Here is a 14,688-nt window from a genome sequence, read left to right on the forward strand (position 1 = left end):
CAAGATCCTGATTCCCACTGCAGATCTCTCAGTGTTTCCAGGAGAATGATAATGATAGCTACCATGTGCACAAATACTGCAATGCAAGGGTAAAGAATCCAGTTGGGATGGTAATTAATTTAGTGAAATCTTCATGCTCTCTTCAAAACAACTGATTGAACCTAAAATAAACTGATAAAGACTTGCCTGAATTAACTTGAGGTGCTAATTACATCATTTGATTTTATCCATATTACATGATCCAAAATAAATTACAGAAAAAGTGCACTGAGGGATGAGAGAGGAAGGAAAGAGAAACCCAGAATGTGAGAGCCGGGGAAGAAAGACCATAGTAATCCTCCTTTTACAGATTGCTTAAAGTCAAGGTTACTGTTTAGAACTTTGATGTATATAGGAATTTTCATATTTATGGAAAAAGTACAAACTTGGGATCCTAAAATTCCCTGCATGCTTCAACAGCCTCCTGTGGGATAAATGCAATTCAGGTTTTTATGGCAAACACGAAGAAGCTGTTAAATTTAGGTAACCATGGGGATCCATAAAATGCCACATCCAAAGTCTCTGGCCACATTAAACACTTTTAATTTTCACCTTTATGTGTTTTAGAAAATAAATACTAAGAAAAGGTTCAGCCCTTTGCCCAAGGTACTATTTTGTAAGGAACGTTTGCACAGCAGATTTAAGGTTACAAAGAGGAGGCTGGCTAAGACACAGTGTGCCTACTAATCGTGTTTTACATACAAGGAAATCTTACTGCCTAGTAGACAGGTGTGAAGGTGTCCTCTCCTTCCGGCCTCATGGCCAGCCTCCAAGACAGCACCACGTGTACCCAGTCTTTAGGCCTGAAGGCGGCAAAGGGTGCGATAAGACTTAAATAGGGAACCACATGGCAGAGGGCTGGAAGGGAGCAGCCTTGGTTAAGACACAGTGTTCCTAAATTGCCTACTTTTGGCTGACAGATGCTCCCAGCTGGCTGATGTGCAAGTCTGCAACTTGCAAAGTAGGCTGGAAAGATGGTTTTGCTTGCCAAAACCAAAGTAAGTAGGCAGCTAGCAGACAGAGCTAAGAGATTTGGTGCATTCTGTTGACTGCTTTTAATACCCTGCCTACTTTGAGGGATCAAACTGGGCCTAGGGGGGTGACTTAGTGATGCTCACCCACCTGAAAGGTGTAGGTCTGGGTTAGAGATCGAAAATCCTGTGAGCCTAACAGCACCCTTGCAATTCACCTTCACATGGAGGCTTCCCTGGCTTTATCAATCAGACCACAGGTGCCTTCAGACTAATGGTTTTCAAAATGTGGTCCCTGGATCAGAGTATCACCTGGGAACATGGTAGAAATGCAAATTCGTAGGCCCTACCCCAGACCTACAGAATCAGAAACTCGGCAAGTGGGCCAGCAAGCTTTCCAGGTGATTCCAGTGCACACTAGAGTTTGAGAACTACTGGTTTAGACCAAGCCAATTAGGTAAACCATGGTCATGACAACTGCTAGGATATAGCTACTTACCCAAGAGTGGGGGGTAGTGGAAGGGAGGAGGAGAGGGAGACAGACACACACAGACACAGACACAGACACACACACACACACACACACACACACACACACACACGCAGAGCGAGGTCTATATAAGGGTGGCATCCACTCTACTGATGGCTGTCTGTGTGATAAAACTAAGGTGCTTTCAGCTGGGCGCCGTGGCTCACGCCTGTAATCCCAGCTACTTTGGGAGGACAAGGCAGGCAGATCACGAGATCAAGAGATCGAGACCATCCTGGCCAACATGGTGAAACCCCGTCTCAACAAAAAATACAAAAAAATTAGCTGGGTGTGGTGGCGGGTGCCTGTAGTTCCAGCTACTCAGGAGGCTGAGGCAGGACAGTCACTTGAACCCAGGACATGGAGGTTTCAGTGAGCCGAGATCGCACCACTACACTGCAGCCTGGCAACAGAATAAGACTCTGTCTCAAAAACAAAACAAAACAAAACAAAAAAACAAAACAAAAAAAAACCAACTAAGGTGCTTTCATATTTGTAGCCCAAATGAAGTGAGGTAAGACTTGCCAGGGGAAAAGGAACGCTAGGAGAGAACATGGTGAACTTCCTAAGAGCTTTGTGGTCTTTAGAAGGAAGCTGCTAAGGCAGGAAAAACATCAAATAATAGGGCAAATAGGGCATAAAGGTTAATGCGCCAGGCACGGTGGCTCATGCCTGTAATCCCAGCACTTTGGAAGGCCGACGTGAGTGGATTACTTGCAGTCAGGAGTTCGAGACCAGCCTGGCCAACATGGCGAAACCCTGTCACTACTAAAAATAAAAAAATTAGGCTGGGTGCGGTGGCTCACATCTGTAATCCCAGCACTTTGGGAGGCTGAGGTGGGTGGATCACGAGGTCAGGAAATCAAGACCATCCTGGCCAACACAGTGAAACCCTGTCTCTACTAAAATACAAATAACATAAAATAATTATGCAGGTGTGGTGGCACATGCCTGTAGTCCTGGCTACTCGGGAGGCTGAGGCAGGGGAATCGCATGAACCCGGGAGGCGGAGATTGCAGTGAGCCGAGATCATGCCACTGCACTTCAGACTGGCAACAGAGCGAGACTCTGTATCAAAAAAAGAAAAAAAAAAATTAGTTGGGCGTGGTGCTGGGTACCTATAATTCCAGCTACTCAGGAGGCTGAGGCAGGAGACACTTGAACCTGGGAGGAGGAGGCTGCAGTGAGCCAAGATTGTGCCACTGCACTGCAGCCTGGGCAACAGAGCGAGACCCTGTCTCAAAAAACAAAGCAACCAACCACAAACAAAAAGGTGGATGGATGGCTGCCCCCCTCAGAGGAAGGAGCTGCTGCTTCTCTTCCTGCACAGGTCTGTTTTGCATTCATACCTCCTGATCCTCATTTGAAACTTCTCCATGGTGCTAGAGACAGGAGAGAGTGGAAAATGGAAGTGGGCCTGAGAGAGGGGAAGAGAAGAGAGAGTGGGCGGGAGCAGGCCGTTACTGGCTTTAGCAGACAGAGCCACTCCACCACGGAGATTCGTGCAGAGCTGGAAGATTCCTTACAAGTCTCTAGTTCATCCTCCATGAAGCGACGGGGGTCCTCATCATCATCACTCTGTCACCGTCATCACCACCCTCAAGCTAGCGTTATGTGAGTAGACTCCTGCCAGCCAAGTACCATGCTAGAGATTTTATGGATATTATTTCTAGTCCTCCTGACGACCCTGCATGCTTGATGGCATTACATTAGTGCTTAGACAAGGAAACTAGAGGGTAAGCAGCAGGTCCAGTGTTAGAGAGACCTCTCATCCCCTTATCTGACATTTGACAACACTACTCTGAACACTCCTGCCTGGTGATCGCCATCCAGCCGGTGCCTGGATGCTCCCAGGGACAAAATGCTCTTTACATGCGAGGGCAACTCATATTTGGGTTGCTACAATGTTCTTCCTTTACTGGAGCCAAAATCTACCTCCTGGCCGAGTTCACTAACTGGTTTTCAGCTGGCGCTAGTTCCATCCCTGTGACTCCACAGGATATGTCTTAACCCCCTTTTAAAACTGAGAGCTCTTCTAATATCTACACAGAGCTTCAGGCATCTTCACTTCCTCCAGCTAAAAAGCCTGGGTTCTCTTCACCACTCTTTATTTATATTCTAGAAAGGCAGAGAGGCTGTCACTCTAAAGCCACAAAAACTCATATTCTTCAACAAACATCATATAGAACACTGGGATGTTATTCTTAATGTTGCTGAAGACTCTTAAAGCTGTTGTATTTATGCAACTGCAGGCACAGACACAAATCAAAAGCTCCCTTATTCCTCAACCATGCAAGAAAAACAAAGAGGTTGCAGAGTAACTGTATCTGGGGCCAAAGGGCACCCATCTTCTGATGTTTCCAAGCTAAGCCTTCTCTGGAGAATGAAATGAGCTGTCTGCTATTAATGTGGCTGTACCTTTAGAAATACCAGCCACAGCCCCACAGCCTTGGCTCCCGGAATACAGCACTGAGGTGGAAAACTGAACTTTAGAATCCTGTACTGACAGCCCCCAGGAACCTCTGAACCCTTGTTCTGAATGATGGAGATGGAGCTTGCCAGCTTCATCCACGGGATGTGAGAATCTTACCCTGCAGCTCCCTGGTCCGGGACCTTGAGGAAATCCAGGCTCTCTGGCGTCTGTGACACTCGGTCTGAACCAGTAGACTGCTGCTGTGGCAAGGGCGGGCGGGCCATGGAGGTGTACAGGCTTTTCTGACTGGCCCTCTGGCTTCCAGGAGCATTGGGATGTGGCACGAACTGGTTTCTGATGACTCCGTTCTGATGGTATCCTAGAGAGAGAAAGAGAGGAGGAAATAAGGCTTACATTTTTGGATCCTTTCCCAAAAGTCTCTCCACATTTCTTCCACGTACTACAAGGGCAGCTTACTTAACTTCTGAGTCTCAATTTCCCCATTTGAAAAAAATGGAAGGCATCACTGCTAACACATTGTGAGAATTAGAGCTGATTCTCTGTTCTCCCCATTCCCAGGCTTTACTGAGGTATAACTGACAAATAAAATTGTATGTATTTAACACGTCCAACAATGCATGGTCAACTTCCCGGGATGTGCCCGGAACACAGCGGACACTCAGCACATGCTTGGTGACAACAGAATCCCCAGATTTCCTGGGGTTCAAAGCCCACAGTAAGGAAAGGTAAGCTTACAGCTGGCTGGGAGACACCTTCTTGGGCCTCAGAAAAATTATGAGGTTATGACTCAAGAGGGTTGGCAGGCAGCTGTTTAAACAGCTGGACATCCATTTTCAAGGGGTCAGTCTTGGGCATCCACTGCAGGAGCCTGCTGTGTGAGGCAGACGGGGTGCGCTACACAGGCAAGGGAAAAGTGGCCACCCAGTTGGCTCAGTCCGGATGCAGCAAGCTCTCTCAGCCAAACAGCGATGTCTAGTTAAAATCACATTAGCCAATAAGTAATGGGTTAGAGTGACAGGCTCCAAACCATGCGTCTTGGCTGACTCGGGCATTAGCATTCCATGCTACGTATGAAGAGGCCCTTATTCATTCTCCCACTGACAGATCTGGGCTGAGTGGAGAAAGAGAACAAGACTCTTCAAGGCCCACTGTGGTGAACCCCACCCAAAAACCTCTTCCAACCAAACGAAGAGAACTCTTTGGTACCAGTGGGATGACCCTTAGAGAAGGACCAGGGGTTCAGTTCCGGCTCTGCCTCTGATAGCTACACTGATCATAAGCAAGAGAGCTGATGTTTCATAGTCTCAGTTCTTCACGAAAGAACCACGAGATAGGTCCAGAATTTGCTTGGTGGCTTCCAGCTCCAACATGCATTTTCTCTATATCCTTATTATTGCAGAAATAGGGTTCTTCCTGCCCAGTAATAATAGCTGGAATTCTTACTTTGAACCCCGGTTTTCTCAGGGTGGAGCTTTCAAGAGGGTGGCTCCTCATCCAGCCACGTCTCTAGCAATTTCCTCCCACAGGCCACCAGACCAGATCAGAACTAGACATTTGGAGCAAACAGCTGCCCTTCACCTTACCCCATTCCCTCAGTGAGTGAGAGCTGAATGGGCTCCCACAGGGTCTTGGGTGGAGGAGGGTAGAAGGACCCCACTTGCTGCTTAGGGTCCCAATGAAAGGAGAGGGGCATCTTAAGTGTGTGACATGCCCTTGGGATGTCACATGGCCCATGACAAAAGTGGGGTCCCCACAGGGGCCGCCCCACATGCTGCTCGAGATCCCCTTGTCCACGATAAGATCAGAAGTTAAGAGTAAGCATTTAGAAACGTTCATGGCAGTTTGACAGATCTATTTCATGCCGGTTGCATCTTATAATAAGAAATTTTGACTTATATTTTATATGCTTTGAAAATTCTTCTTCTACTAATTCATTTTTATTATATCATACAAATGTATGGTTTGTGAGGGACTGGACATTTTTTTTAAACCCCTCGAAAACCCCTGGTCTTCCACCACAGACAGTTTGAGAAGCACTGGTTGAATGGATCCAGGTCCCATTGTCTCATTCGACTGATGAAAGAACTGGCACTTAGTTGGGGAGCGCTGCTCAAGGTCGGAAACTCTGTGGCCTGATTGGATCTGAGGCTGCTTTGGCCAACCTAGCTGAGGCCAGTGAGTCTTCCAGGTGGACTTGGCCAGAATTCTCCACTGGAAGCAGTGCACACGCAGTAATATGGTACTACAGGGCTTCTCTTAAGTTCCTCTGTGCTTGGATTTTCTTCAAAGAAGAAAGGAGGAGACAGAGCTGGGTCAAGGCAGGACGGGGACTCCAAAAGAGACGAGGATTAGTTTCTCACTGTTGGGCCCCAGTGTCCATACTTTAGCATGCAACGGTGAGATTCCAGAGACTAAAGAAATGTCTTTTTTTTTTTTTTTTTTTTGCCGGGGGGGGGGGGGGGGGGGGGGCTGGATGGGGGGGGGAGACAGAGTCTCACTCAGTCACCCAGACTGGAGTACAGTAGTGCGATCTCAGATCACAGCAACCTCCGCCTCCCAGGCTCAAATGATGTTCATGCCTCAGCTCTGAGCGTAACTGGAATCACTGGTGCACGCCACCATGCCCAGCTAATCTTGAGACAGGGTCTCACTCTGTTATTCAGGCTGGAATGCAGTGGCATGATCATAGCCACCTCAGCCCCCCACTTCAGCCTCCTGAGTAGCTGGGATTCCAGGCATGTGCCACTATGTCCAGCTAATTTTTATTTTTTCTTTTACGTTTATTTATTTTTGAGACAGAGTGTTGCTCTGTCACCCAGGCTAGAGTGCAGTGGGGGTGATCTCAGCTCACTGCAATCTCCACTTCCCGGGTTCAAGCAATTCTCGTGCCTCAGCCTCCCAGTAGCTGGGATTACAGGTGTGCGCCACCATGCCTGGCTAATTTTTGTATTTTTAGTAGAGACAGGGTTTTGTCATGTTGGCCAGGCTGGTCTCAAACTCCTGGCCTCAAGTGATCTGCTCGCCTCAGTCTCCCAAAGTGCTGGGATTATAGGTTTGAACCACTGCGCCCAGCTGCAGCTAATTTTTCCGAACATTTTTATAGAGATGGGGTTTTGCTACGTTGCCCAGGCGGGGCTCAAACTTCTGATCTCAAGCAAGTCTCCTGCCTTGGTCTCCCAAAGTGTTGGGATTACAGGCGTGAGCCACCGCAACCAGCCTCAAGAAATGCTTTTTACTCCTTATCTAAGACATTGGTACAAATAGAATTCTCTTGGCTGGGAAGATTGGAATCAAATAGTCTCAAAATGACCCTATCAGACTTAGAATCCTAAACTGCTTAATACCAAACACTCTGGGAGCAGTTTTTTATGAACTGAGTTTTGTGAGCGATGGAAAAACATTAAAAGATGTTATGTATTTTTGCAAGTGTTCTGCAAACACTACACAGATTTTTAGAGGCAGAAAGTCTAAGATTCAGGTTTAGAGTGTATGAATCTGTCAGTTTTATTTTTATTATTCAAAATGAGAGGCCAGGCGCAGTGGCTCACACTTTTAATCCCAACACTTTGGGAGGCCAAGGTGGGAGGATTGTTTGAACCTAGGAGTTCAAGACCAGCCTGGGCAACACAGTGAGACTCCATGTGTACAAAAAGTAAAAAAATGAGCCAGGTATGGTGGTGCGTGCCTGTAGTCCCAGCTACTCAACAGGCTGAGGTGGGAGGATTGCTTGATCCAGGGAGGTTGAGGCTGCAGTGAGCTATGATCGTGCCACTGCACTCCAGTTGGGCAACTGAGACCCCATCCCCAAAAAAGAAGAGATAAACATGAAATATAAGCATAAACTTTATAACAATTTTGTAATGCTCTCAGATATTACTTTGTTTTTTCGAACAGGCCTCCTGAATCCTCATCTCAGAAAATAAATAGAAAACAAATTTCTTCTATTCAGTCATTAAGCTGCTGTAACTTACAAAATACTGTGCAGTGGCCCCCTCCCCTCCTTATCCATGATTTTGCTTTCTACTGTTTCAGTTACCCATGGTCAACTGTGGCCTGGAAATATTAAACGAAAGTTCCAGAAATGAACAATTCCTAAGGTTTAGGTTATGTGCCATCTCGCTCTGTCCCGCCAGGATGCGAATCGTCCCTTTGCCCAGCCTATCCATGCTGTGTCCCCTACCCCGTCATCAGTCACTAAGCAGCCGTCTTGTTATTCATAACGGCCCCAGGAAGCTGGCAATTTGGATATGCCAAAGAGAAGCCATTAAGCGCTTCCTTTAAGTGAAAGGGTGAAAGTTCTCAACTTACTGAGGATAAAAAATTATGCAGAAGTTGCTAAGATCTACAGTAACAACGAATCTTCTATCTGTAACATTGTGAAGAAGGAAAAAAATTTCTGCTGGTTTTGTGGAAAACTCAAACTGGAAAAGTATAGATAGGTTTTGGTAATATCTGCATTTTCAAGCTCCCAGTGGGGGTCTCGGAATGCATCCTCCGCGGATAAGCCGGGGCTACTGTAGTGGTATTTGGCCAGAGCTGGGTAGTGGTGGTGTGGTTAGACCTGACAAACGCCTATTTCCGTAAAGCAGCATCCTGTGTCTTAAAAGCTGACAACAGTCTAGTTGTCACGGACAAGAACTCCTTTCTCTCTGTCAGAAGCCTTTCCTAAGAGAGCAATATTTCGAAGTAATGAAATCCAGATTGCGAACTCAGCCGCAGCTCAGTCTCACTGACTCCTACTTTTCTGAATTGTGAGGTCTCCAGCAGAGCTGCTGCGTTGTACATCTGGCACTGAAATGGTCCATGCCTGGTTAATATGTGTGCATTGATCTGCTAATGGGTTTCTTCCCAAACATATTTTATGTTGTGGGTCCAGATTTAGTGGTCCCAGACTATGGTACATGGCTGGCTTACCTGGGGGAGGAGGGGCCGCTCTCATTGGGTAGTTGGCATTTTGAGTCCCACCGGAATAACCTCTATTTTGGGTAGTGTTCCTTCTGGTAGGACCTGAAATAAACAAGCAAGACAAAGTTAAAATCAGCGCTACAGGTTGGTTTTATGGATCCTCATGGTTCTTTGCATATGGAAAATTTTTGAGAAGCTTGGATTCCAGTTCTCAGGTGGATCTGCAGGAGAACAGTTGCAGCGGAGAAGGGGCAGTTGAGGGAAGTATGTAATGGTAGCCACTGGGTGGGAGGGGCTGGAGGATAGGTTTATAGAGGTACACTTTTGAAATGTTAGACTGTGGCTTTTAAAGAAGGGCTGATCATCTTACAAAGGTGTTTCTATTTCTGCAGACTTTTTGAGACAGACGGAACATTTTAACATTTGCATTCATGTTCTACACGCTAAGTGGCTGAGCAGGTTCACTAACGCTGTGGGTCACCGGGGTTGGCAGGAAGCCCGTTCCGGCGCTGACTGCACACCTGCCTATGTCAAGGGCCTTTCACGCAAGAGTGTGTGTTCTACGGTCCTTGAACTAAACAAAGAGACCACAAGGAGTAGAAGCAGACTTGTACCCTTGACACAGACATGAAGAATTAGCAACAAGCTGGGGCCAAAGGAACACACTGTGGGTCACAGTCAGGGCTGGACAGCAGGGCCAGAGGAGCCAGAGGAGATCTCTGCAGAGACATCTATGTGGGGAAGAAAATCAATAAATAGGGTCTCGAGTGGAACAGGAAGGAAGGTAGGATTAAACCAGCTGGAAGAGGGGTGCAGAGGGAATTTCTTATAAAGAGAAGAGCTGAAGAATAGAGAAGGGTGGGAGGTGACAAGGTGCACACTGCAGACACAGCAGAGGAGCTGTAGCTCTGGGGCCTGGGAGAACCAACCACGTGGGACCAGGGGCAAACGGATGTGGCCTGTTGGGCGCTTCCCTCCCAGTACCTAGGCCGCTCTCTCCACCCCAAATAAGGTAGAATCCAACACCTATTGGGCAGTTTCCACTCTGGGGCCCGCTGCACACACACCGCCTGCTGGTTATTTGCAGCCTTTCTTTGCCTGGCTCCATGCCCTGGGGTCTGAGCCCTGTGGACAGCCAGGCCTCTGCCTTCCAGTGGGGTGAGGCCTATAGGCCAGGCCAACAGGAGGCACTGGCAGGAGACTAGAATGTCAGGAGGGAGGTAGGGGGACTTCATGTGCCTCCTTCCTGCCTATACAGCCTTCAGTTCACCTCGTTCCTCCCTCTGCTGCTTCAGGTTTGCAGATAACAATGATCTCCCGCTGTTCCTTTTCCCTGGGTCCCTACTTTGTTCCCTAAACCCTGTCCACATCTTTTTCTTGAAAAGTCTCTTCAGAAATCCCCTGAAAAGTTGCTGTCTGTTTTCTGCAAGTACTAACGGATACACAGACATACACCAACATTTCCTGAGTGGTGGCTCTACACATATAAAAATATGATGGGCCGGGCGCGGTGGCTCACGCCTGTAATCCCAGCACTTTGGGAGGCCGAGACAGGCGGATCACGAGGTCAGGAGATCAAGACCATCCTGGCTAACATGGTGAAACCCTGTCTCTACTAAAAAAATACAAAAAACTAGCTTGGCGTGGTGGCGGGCGCCTGTAGTCCCAACTACTCGGGAGGCTGAGGCAGGAGAATGGGTGGCGGAGCTTGCAGTGAGCTGAGATCCGGCCACTGCACTCCAGCCTGGGTGACAGAGCGAGACTCCGTCTCAAAAAAAAAAAAAATGATGGCATTTATTGGTATTGTACTAATATGTTAGAGAACATGTTAAGGTGTACCTTTGCAGATGGATTTGAGAAATTGCTAATTAATTAATCAATTAATTTTTGAGGTAGAGTTTTGCTCTTGTTGCCCAGGCTGGAGTACAGTGGCGTGATCTTGGCTCACTGCAACCTCCGCCTCCTGGGTTCAAGCAATTCTCCGGCCTCAGCCTCCCAAGGAGCTGGGACTACAGGCATACGCCACCACACCCTGTTAGTTTTTTGCATTTCATAGAGACGGGGTGTTGGTCAGGCTGGTCTCGAACTCCTGACCTCAGCTGATCCACCTGCCTCGGCCTCCCAAAGTGCTGGGATTACAGGCATGAGCCACTGTGCCTGCCCTAGACACAGTTATTTTACATATGGCATCTTCATGTGTGTGATCAAACACACAGGCCAAATTTTAGAACAATATCACAGTATACATAGCATATATTATTCTATGCTGTGTACTATAGATATAAGTTATAAATACCAATTATAAATAGAAAAAGAATCAAAGGCCAGGGAAGGAGTTAGACTGGGGTTTGAGGTAGTGCATGTGTCTGTGTGTGTATGTGTGTGTGTGCGTGTGTGTATGTGTGTGGTGTTTTATTTCTTAGTGGCGTGATCTCCGCTGGCTGCAAGCTCCGCCTCCCGGGTTTACGCCATTCTCCTGCCTCAGCCTCCCGAGTAGCTGGGACTACAGGCGCCCGCCACCTCGCCTGGCTAGTTTTTTTGTATTTTTTAGTAGAGACGGGGTTTCACCGTGTTAGCCAGGATGGTCTCAATCTCCTGACCTCGTGATCCGCCCGTCTCGGCCTCCCAAAGTGTCTTCTTTTTCTTAATGAGACAAGGTCTTGCTCTGTCACCCAGGCTACTGCAGCCCTGACCTCCCAGGCGTAAGCCATCGTCCCACCTCAGTCTCTCAAGTGGCTGGGACTACAGGTGTGCACCACCATGCCTGGCTAATTTTTGTATTTTTATTTTTGTGTGTGGAGACAGGATTTTACCATGTTACTCACGCTGGTCTAGAACTCTTGGGTTCAAGCGATCGTCCGGCCTTGGCCTCCCAAAGTGCCAGGATTATAGGTGTGAGCCACTGCGCCTGGCCCAGTCAATTTCTTTAAAGGTGGCATAGAGGATGATGTTGGTATTGTGGACAAGATCTGACTGGAAAGGGAGGGGAAATTTGAAGCTAACGAACTCTGATTTGTTTTAATCACAATATTGTAATGCCAGGTATACTGACACATAAGTACTAAGTCCCTCAGAAACTTTTAACCTGCTCATTTTCCTTGCTGTTGCTTTAGTTTGAAATGTTCCATTCTGAAGAAAGCCTGAGCCCCAAGAAGCAGCAGGTGTACTGATTCTCAGCCCCCACATCTGTGCACACGTTTTCAGCATTCGCTCAGGAGACTCGGGTGAGCGGCAGCAGTTCTGGCCGCAGGGCCCATGGAGCACTTACGGGAGTTCTTGGGCAGTCCAGGTCCAATGCTGACCTGCAGCACTTTGTTACTGGGCTTGAGTACAGCCAGGTCCCCAAAGCCTTGGTGGAACTGCACTTGCCGGGAGCCCCCCGCACTCCAGGGACCCCAGTTCTCCTTTTTCAACTTCAGTTCAAGCCTGCAAAAAGCACACTGGGGTTAACAGGTCGAAGGAAGCAGTGAGAAAACGGTGCTCAGAGATCCTGCCACGGAGTTCTGCTGCTGGAAAAGCATAAACATGAGGCAAGACCGGACAATCCACACCGGGGCAGGGCCCTGAGGATGTGCACCGCATCCATGGGGTGGCACTGTCGCCGCATGACAATGAGCCAGAAGCAGGAGCATCTGAGGCCCGGTACCATGAGACACCGGGTGGTGAGGGAGGTACACCTCGCTAATGTGCCAGTGCCACTCTGTCAGGTGGCCTCAGGGGCACCTGCTGAGGGGACAGAGGAAAGAGACAATTTCCAGGTCACACCGCTGTGCTGTCATTGTGCTTCCAGCTGTTGTCCCTGCTCCTGTGCTTGTGGAGGACTGACAGATGCCAGACCCAGGCCAGCTTGAAGACTCTTTAGCACAGAACCTGGCTTTGTTTAGTCCCGTACTGTTCTTGCACCATGACATCCCACCCGGGGAGGAAAAAGACACACTAGCAACCAAGATCCAAATAGAAGACAGGATTTACCTGCACTTCCCAAACTCACCAGCCAGTTTTAATGCTTCTGTATTGCCCATATGCCTGCATTATGCAATCCTTATTCTGCTTTTAACTTATATTTTCTCATATCATAAGAAGGAAAAATCATAATTTTAAGTAGCTGCCTATTATAAGTTTCCCTCATCATGATATTAAGGCTTTGTCTTGGCCTCATTCTTGTAGCTGGGAAAAGACGGAGGATATTCCCATTTTATAGATGGGGACATTTAAAAAGAAAAGCTAAATAACTTTCTTTCTGTGTTTTAGACAAGGTCTTGCTCTGTTGCCCAGGCTGGCGTGTAGAGGCGCAGTCTCAGCTCACTGCAATCTCTGCCTCCTGGGCTCAAGTATCCTCCCATCTCAGCCTCCCGTGTAGCTGGGACTACAGGCATGCACCACCATACCCGGCTAATTTTTTTTTTTAATTTTTTACTTTTTGTAGAGATGTGGTCTTACTATATTGTCCAGACTAGCTAAATAACTTGTACTCAGCAAATCTGAGATTAGAGGGTCAACAGTATGCCAGTACCTGGTCCATTAGGTCATGTTGCCAAAAGAAATGAAGGTGAGGCCAGGCATGGTGGCTCAAGCCTGTGACACCAGCACTTTGGGAGGCCAACATGGGTGGATGACTTTAGGTTGGGAGTTCAAGACCAGCCTGGCCAACATGGTGAAACCCCGTATCTACTAAAAATACAAAAAATTAGCCAGGTATGGTGGTGAGCACCTGTAATCCTAGCTACTCAGGAGGCTGAGGCAGGAGAATTGCTTGAACATGGGAGGCAGAGGTCCAGCCTGGGCAACAGAACGAGACTCCATCTCAAAAAAAAAGAAGGGAAGGTGAGCCACCTACACAACACATTGGCCACCTATAGTCCTCAAGCCCCCAGAGGCCCTACCAATAAATAGGTTTTATTATGCATTGGTTTGGGGAATTTATGCCCCCACCTTTGTCACTTTCATCTGCTTCCAGCCTGATTCTACTCCTGTCTGCTCTGCTAAATTAAAAACCCTATTTTTGGGTGAGACATAAAAATCTGCCTTTGTCTGCCTCATTTAGGAGGTTTTTGTCTAAATGATAAAATACACTAGTCTATGAAGTCATTATTTCACAGAAATGCAAAAGTAACCTTTTCCAAGTCTGTGACTGCTATCCAGACTGTCTTCTGCAGGCTCTAAGGCTCCACTGGGGCCAGCCAGACCCCACTCTCCTCCTTGCAAGCCTCCCCCAGCCCCATCCTGAATCCCAGGGGTGCGATCAAGGCCCCTTTTTAGCTACACGCAGAAGTTTGGGTCCCAGATCCGGACTTACGTATTGCTGAATTTCAGAGGTAGTTGCTTCTGGGTTTTCTCCTCGTAACGCTTTGCTAAGAGGCTTAGGAATTCAGTTTTGAAGACAGATTCAAGCAAACTGTCATACTCTTGCTCATGGAGAATAAAAATGTCATCCTGCATAGTACTGTAAAGAGATTGGACAAACACACTTGGTGAAAGCTGTGCTTCTGTTTACTCTATTTTTTTCCTTCCATTTTAAAAATCCTGCAAGATAGTGCTAAGATTTTAGTCTTTCTATAGTAATAATCTTTCAAACAAAAACCAACTACAATGGAATTACATAATGAGATTGCTGAAATCTGCTTTCAAAGAAAGTTTATAGCCCAACAAAAGGATAATCAAAGTACTTTTTCCACATGATTTTTAAAATGAGGAACTTAAGGACAATTTAGCCCATATTTTTAAAAAATCCATTTTCAAATCCAACTTGTGTTAAGACCATAAAAATCCAGAACGTTGTGAATAGAATGCAGCTGAAAAGGGATAACTCT

At 47.2% G+C, this 14,688-nt stretch overlaps 1 protein-coding gene across 2 annotated transcripts in view; it reads right to left on the bottom strand.

Annotated features, from left to right (window-relative positions):
• LOC116272565 (unconventional myosin-Ie) overlaps window positions 1–14,688 on the bottom strand; it is a 102,968-nt gene that overhangs the window by 13,018 nt on the left and 75,262 nt on the right. For both annotated transcript variants that reach the window (XM_031661305.1, XM_031661304.1), the window contains 4 exons: window positions 14,175–14,321; window positions 12,147–12,304; window positions 8,888–8,980; window positions 4,130–4,331 (listed from right to left, as the gene is read on the bottom strand). In XM_031661305.1, the coding sequence (XP_031517165.1) occupies window positions 4,130–4,331; window positions 8,888–8,980; window positions 12,147–12,304; window positions 14,175–14,321 (600 nt within the window). The remainder of the gene's footprint in view (window positions 1–4,129; window positions 4,332–8,887; window positions 8,981–12,146; window positions 12,305–14,174; window positions 14,322–14,688) is intronic.

The sequence above is a fragment of the Papio anubis genome, unplaced genomic scaffold (genome assembly GCF_008728515.1).
Source record: "Papio anubis isolate 15944 unplaced genomic scaffold, Panubis1.0 scaffold128, whole genome shotgun sequence".
Lineage (NCBI taxonomy): Eukaryota > Metazoa > Chordata > Mammalia > Primates > Cercopithecidae > Papio > Papio anubis.